Consider the following 7,091-nt stretch of genomic DNA (forward strand, 5'->3'; position numbering starts at 1 on the left):
GGATGAGTCAAATGCAGAGAATGAATTTTCTTACGGGGATTAATAAAGGATGACTCAACTTGATGAAGTTGGTGTCAAATTGTTAAGTCTTGCTTATGTGTACAGCTTAGTATTTAAAAAAAAAAAGATGTTTCTGATGTGTGATACAGTATGACCTGCCTATGCCGGTTTGATTGGCCTTGTTGGCCTTTCTCTGAGGGAGTAATGTGGGACAGTACCACTGTCAAATCCAAAAATAAGACCGTTAGTCAGAGTGCTAATTCGGTGACCACTGATAAAAGCCACTAACCAAGAGCCAGACCTGGACACTGTCCCATACACAGTAAAAGTTGTTATGCAGGGGCATTAGGGTTGTTGATTCTCATCTTATCAAGCTAAAGACCTCCAGCCCATAACAGCTTCTAACAAGTCAATTAGATAAGTTCAACCCTTGGATTTTCAGCATAACTTTCAAACAGAGCCATAGACTATCATTTGTTCTACCTGTTTGTACATTGCACATTTTAGATTTTGTTAAATTCTTTTGCTACTAACAATGAGGTAAAAACTGAGGTAGGACTAATCACTTTCATTCTATATAGTACCTGCTCATGTGAAAGCATACACATGATAGTTTGCATAAACTAAATAAAATATACATTATGAACATGAAACACTCTCCCCCTTTAGAGTTTAAAGGTAAAGTTTGGAGTTTGCTTCCAGACTGAGAGAGCAGGCTATGGTCAGCTTACATTTGCGTTACTCACAATGCAGCTCAGATAGGAGTGGTGATATGGATCAAATCCTCAGCATATCCAACTTTATATTCTCATATTGATGGTAATATAGTCGACCATAAAGTACACAGTAGGCTGTTTACAGATAGAGTATTTTTATGAATGAATTACATGTAAAGACTAATAAGCTTCTAGTGGAATAGAAACATCTTCTGGTACCAGCTTCTTAAATGTGAAGATTCTCTGCTTTTGTTTGTCCTTTGTGATAGTGAATGTAAAGAGTTTTGGACTGTTGGTTGGACAAAACATTTGAAATTGTCACTTGTCTCTGTGATGAGCATTTTTTGCGATTTCCTGACATTTTCTAGACTAAACAACTCATTGACCAATTGTGAAAATAATTTGCAGATGAATGGCAAATCCAGACAAATCAAAGTATTTAATCACGTTGATCTATAAACACTATAGTCTATATACCACAAACAGGCAGAGATACGGCAAAATCTGTGTCAGTAGACAACTTTATATTGTTTTACTATATATATCATCATATCTCCTAACCTGAAGCTCAAAAATGAATCAAAGTATCTGAAATCTGTGAGCAGGTGCTGGCGTTTGGCTCCAGTTAATGTTCCTGTTCTTCGTCTTCTGTCAGACAGAACTGTTGGATCTTAACTCACTCATGTCGAGCCTGATTCTGAACTTCTACAGCCAAAGGGTGCATGGCTGAGATGCACTTTACCATATTGTATTAATGAAGACGAGAGGAATTAATTAAAAGTAACTGTTGGATATTCTGTGCTTAACATGGTGTTAATGAAAATGTCTCAAAGCAGCAGTTAGATGACCCTGTACATTATTTTTAGGGGATGATGTTGGTCTGGAGACCTGGCTACGAGTATGCATAACCCTCTGAGGGATTTTAAATACCAGGGTCAAGATTGACTCCCTAGAATGCTTTTATGCTATTAGGTTTTAGTAGGATGTTTTTCTTTGATTCCTTTTGAGTGTGGTATACTTGCAATTTCTGTTTTCATTTCTCTAAACTTGCTCTTGTTCATCCTCTACCCTATTCATTGCCTTACCATCCACATATGGCTCTGCCTACATTGACACTTAATGAACTCTGAAGTCTGAAGGTCTTCATTCCTATTCATCCATCTCTGTGTATTTTCACCATTTCTTCCTGTCCTAGCTCCCCTCCTCCTCCTCCTCCTGCTCCTCCTGCTCTCATCTCATCCATCACAGCCCATGACAGCAGAGCAGCCAACATGGCATTCTCATCTCGCTTTTCCTTCTGGGAGCAAAAGGGAAGTGTCATTTGGACATTTCATAAAGCAATCTTCTTCACTCTGCATGGTGTTACAGTGTTTTTTCACTAGTTATTAACATGTATCTTTTTATCTATGTGTGGCCTTTGCCTGCATCACACTAAGGATTTGATGGCTTTCACTCATATTTATAGTACTTAACCCATTTGCTGTGACTTTGTGCCACATATGCCATTTCCTGGACACTTCTTTTGTTCTTGAAATAGTAAGACAAGTGTTTAAAGAACGAGATCTTTGAAGTCCAAAAATAATTTCTTGTTTTTTATTATTTTTCAAAAGCGGCATGTTTCGAGGTTTGCACGGTGTGATAGACAACAGTTTTATGTAGTAACAAGGTTTTGAACTGCTTTTTTATATCAACACATTTAGATCAAAGAAGAAAACAAGCCAGGCAGCAAAAGTGTAAGTAAATACTGTATGTATTATCCTTTACTAGAGTTTTCACTTGGGTACATACTGGTCCTCAGCCATGTGTATCTTTTAGATAGAACTTGACGAATTGAAAGCTGATATCGCACATATTATCATTTAGATCAGACCTGGCAAAACACTCACAAACCTCTCGCTTTTTTCTGTGAACTAGTGTACTTGAACTAGTGTTTGTAGTATTTGTGCTTGTAGTAGATTCAGAAAAACCATCAGTACATAAGTAGGAGCAAGTTCATGAGATATGATAATTAGCTTAATGCAGTGATTCCTAGATACTTCTTTATAGCATCTTAAGTGCCCTGCAAACCCTACTCAAAAATACCTATGTAGGATTTTCAGGGTTCTTCTTCCAGTGAGGCATGTAGTAAGCAGCTGGCTGTTCAGTCCTCTTCTGAAAAGACGTTTTTTGTAGTTCTGGATTAAAGGTTGTCTGTCTCGTAGAGTTGTGTGAGTGATACCCATAAGGTATCTGATACCAAAACTGATCAAATGGGTCTGTGTGTTTAAATTGAACAAGGGGGAATTTACAAGCCATGGTCGCCTGCTTTTATTAATAAAGCAAAATATTTGATCAACGTTGCATTGAATAGGCCTGTCTGTTGGGTTTAGGGTTGGACATAATGACTGCAGACACGTTCAGCTCAATGTAACATACCAGTATTTAGATTGCTGTTAGCATAAAGACATGATGCTTGGATTTTCCTTCATTATTCATGTCCTTATACCTTCTCTCTTTCCTCTCTATGAGTAGCCAGACAGTGATGGGCAGCCCAGCCGGGCCAAGTCAGTGCCAGCTCTAGACCCTGGCAGGGGGTTATTCCGGGCAAAAAGTCCCCCACCAGTTTTCCCTACGGAGTCAGCAGCCAGGGTCAGGAGTCCCTCCCCGCCTAAAGTCAGGACACCTGTTAAAGTGCCAGAGCGCTTCAAAAGCCCTGAGCCACCATCAAAGTCAGCAGAGCAGTTTAGGATTCCTGAACGACCACAAGCTGCTCTGAGTCCAGAGCCAGTTATGAACAGTGTGCAAGAGCAAAATGGAGTTATGGGCAAAAGCATGGTTAATGGTACAGCTAAAGGTAATATCAAAAATCCAGGCACCAGCAATAACCACATGGATACTACAGATGACCAGGGTCTGACACGGAAGAAAGTAGTAAAGGTGGTTCGTCGTGTCGTCAGGAAGGTCCTGTCCACAGAAGAGGACGAGGTTGCCGTGCCAACGCAACCATCAGACAAAGCTCCGGAAGCAGCCAAACCTGCTGCTGAACCAGTTAAAACAGTGCCAGCACCTTCAGTGTCTAAGACCCCAGCGGTGTCAGGGTTCTCCTTTAAACACGACGTCATCAAAACAGAAGAGAAAGATGACATTTCGCGAGGATTGACAAACTTCATGGTCAGAGGCAGGACGAGGGAACCCCGCCCACGAATACGCAAGGATGAACGGCCAGAAAAAATGGAGTTAGAGAAGAAAAATGAGAAGAAAGAGGAAAAAGTTGAGCCAGAGGAAAAGAGAGAGGATAAAACCATCCTAAAACCACAAGAGGTCAATCACAAACCGACAAGCTCTGGTCCAGTTATACAGGAAATCAAATCTCCTGTGGTTGCTGTAAACGCAACCAGCATGGCTTCTGAGTGTTCTGCATCAGCTTCTTCCAAATCGACTCATTCCAGACCTACATCGCTCCCACCGGTTGTTGGCTTTATCCCGGGTCCCAAGCCCGTGCCCTTGTCTCCACCTCCTGGCTTCATACCTGCACCCAAACCGGCTGCTGCTGCCAAACCCACCCCTGCAAAACCTCCTTCTACCACATCAGTGGCCCAAAAATCTTCCTCCCTCTCTCCTCCATTACGTTTATTTCCAGCTCCTAAATCCTCTCCACTTGCAACTTCTGTGAGCCCTGCTCCCCCCCACCCCAATCCTGGTGCAGTGTCTCCCCCTCCAGGAGTCATTCCCATTCAGCAACCTGCTGTCAGTCAGCAAGAGGTACAGTGTCCACACTTTGCATGTCTTGTCGACATTTGGGACATTGGTGTGGAAAATGCATGGCCATTTGAAATGCATGTTTAAAATAAACACCACAGACGTATGTGTAACCTCAGTGTTGCACACTTCTACAGTCACTTGATAGCCATTGTAAGCAAGGAATGGAAGATAAAAGGGAACATAAAATATGTTTTACTTTTGAATAAGTAGGGAAACGTTACCTGCAAATAGTTTTTGTGTTGAGCCACAGTTGGTAGGGCCAAAGTCATAGTTGGATGGTCGATTGGTTAACAGTGGGACTTTAGCTGGCAATACAGCTTTTGTTCTTTTTGTCTTTAGTTTATGAGCAACTATTCTATTGTACTCTTAGGCACCTCAACGGTAGTTGCTGAGGGAGTAGGAGGTATGTGTTTACATTCTGACCACAATTTCCCATTCTGGTGACCTTTCAGTCACTAACCCTTAATTTCCTCCTCACAAACTGTCAAAACAGCCAGCTGTTTATTTGTTAGAAACAACAGAGGTTTTTGTGGTTTTGCAGATTTTAGGAAAAGCTTGCTCTTCGTGAGATTTATGAGCCTTAAACCCCTTTCTGTGGCAGTGTTTACCATCAAGACAGGGACAGTTGCTACTTTTATTCACCTGTGAGATATCACATAGCTGCTCATAAGCCTGGTTTACAAAGGCAGAGTCCCACCAGAGACTGCTCCAAACGAGGGACTTCAGTAGTTTAGCTTGTCTAGTAATAACAGGAGACTCATGTAGAGCCAATTACTGCAGTGCTGCATTCTTTGAGAGGAACTCTGACAAAAAAAACATGAACAGGCACAACTCTCCCAGACTGACAGATTATAGATGTGGTTGCAAAAAAACTTTTTTGTAGACTCTCAAACTTATTGTGACAAATCTTTCGGGCCGGCAGTAGCTCAGTGTGTAGGGACTTGGCTTGGGAACCAGAGGGTCGCTGGCTCAAGTCCCACAGAACACAAAATATGGAGTGTGGACTNNGCAAGGCAACCTAACCCCAAAACCTGCTTTTTCAAGGGAATCTCAGTTCCCCAGCTGAATATTTGGACTCTTTACCATTGCTTTTGAAGACCCATTGGAAAGTTTACTACACACTCAAATACTGAAGGCCCTGAGTTTAAACTATTAGTTTTTAAGCTTACATTAGGACAGGCAGGACATCAGAGTACAGCAAAAACAGGATTGGGTTTTGATTGGCTTTATTTTACCGACCCAGAAATAACAAGTTTTCAAAGTTTTCTACACGCTGTGCAACATGCTCTGTTGATGACACATCATTGATTACTATTGTTCTGCTCAAAACTGGTTCACTTGATAGCACCAAGGTTCCAAGAATATATATATGAACAGCAGTCAAACAGATTGACTCCAGAAAAACCCTACAAGTCATATAAAATATCAGACTATGGCATCTGGATTGGTACGGGGAAAAACTCTGAAACAGATTGGAAAGCATAGTACAATTGTGAATGGGAAACTGCCCATAACCATAACACCTCCCACCAACCAGAGTGATGTCTCCACTCCTGGTGGTCGAGTACATAGGAGCTCAGTACATATCCATCTATTGATGATTGAAGCTATTCAATTTACAGCACTCTGGATCCACACTTTATCGCACATTCCCATTCAGTTAACATCTTACTAATGTCAACAAGTAACAATAACTGTAGTTGTGTGAACTGATCTGCACTTTCAAAAAACATTGTCAGTGTATAGGAATCATTTTCATCCCATGCTTACTCATTGCAAAGCCATTTTCACTTTTCCATTGTGCTGTCAAGTTTCCATGTGCATGCATTTTCTTCATCCAAAGTTCCATGTTGACTTTCTCTTGTTCTTTCTCCCACTCTTCCCCTCCTCCATCCTCCCTTCTCTCCATGCCTTACTCACACTGCTTTTGCTGGCTGTCGTTGTCTCTCTGTGGCTGCTTTGTGGTTAAGCTGGAGCCAGCAGTCAGTGTTCCGTCCTCTGTCCAAGCCCCTGCCCCTGCGGCCCCGCAGCCCCAGGATTGTCTTCAGGTACCGCAGCCCTCCAGCCTTCCTCTGAGCCTCCTGGCTGGAATTTGTACTCGTGTGGCTTGTCGGAGTGTAAGGCCCGGAATCCTTCTAACTTTCCCCCCATTTCCCTTTTCTGCAGTATTTCCAACGTTTGTGTTAAGCTGCGACTAACTTTGAATTGAATCACCAACTATTTTGATTAGCAATGAATCGTTTTAAGGAAAAACATCCAAATTCTCTGATTTCAGCTTTCTCTAATGTGAATATTGTGTATGAAACAGCAGCGGGCTGGAGTACACCTTGAACCGGTTATTTCACAGGGATGACTCAGACAGACAAACATTCACACATGCATTATACGGTCAATTTAGATTTGCCCATTAACCTTATCTTCATGTCTTTGGACTGTGAGAGGAAGCCACAAGTTGGATGGTTTTGCTTGTGAAAACAGCAAGTCTGCCACGGTTTTCTTGGATTTAAGGTCTGTTTCCCTTAAATCACTCAAGTGTTCTGGTTTTGCAACAAACTTCGCTGATTTTGGTGTAAGTTTTTTCACTCTCTTGGGTTTGACAGATCTTCTCCAGACCCAGAGACAGGCATCCTTAGC

The 7,091-nt window shown here is 41.8% G+C and overlaps 1 protein-coding gene across 2 annotated transcripts in view; it reads left to right on the forward strand.

Moving 5' to 3' along the window:
• Positions 1-6,670, forward strand: part of LOC118341466 (unconventional myosin-XVIIIa-like) — a 31,115-nt gene extending 24,445 nt beyond the window's left edge. The window contains exons 2-5 of one of the 2 annotated variants that reach the window (XM_035679720.1): positions 1,912-2,026; positions 2,417-2,449; positions 3,228-4,457; positions 6,428-6,670. In XM_035679720.1, coding sequence (XP_035535613.1) covers positions 1,988-2,026; positions 2,417-2,449; positions 3,228-4,457; positions 6,428-6,655 — 1,530 coding nt within the window. In that variant the 5' untranslated portion in view covers positions 1,912-1,987 and the 3' untranslated portion in view covers positions 6,656-6,670. Of the gene's footprint in view, positions 1-1,911; positions 2,027-2,416; positions 2,450-3,227; positions 4,458-6,427 lie in introns of those variants that run through there. The other variant, XM_035679721.1, reaches the window with a different exon arrangement.
• Positions 6,671-7,091: the final 421 nt, after the last annotated feature.

Source organism: Morone saxatilis, unplaced genomic scaffold (genome assembly GCF_004916995.1).
Source record: "Morone saxatilis isolate NCDOM2014 unplaced genomic scaffold, NCSU_SB_2.0 Contig8, whole genome shotgun sequence".
Classification (NCBI taxonomy): domain Eukaryota; kingdom Metazoa; phylum Chordata; class Actinopteri; family Moronidae; genus Morone; species Morone saxatilis.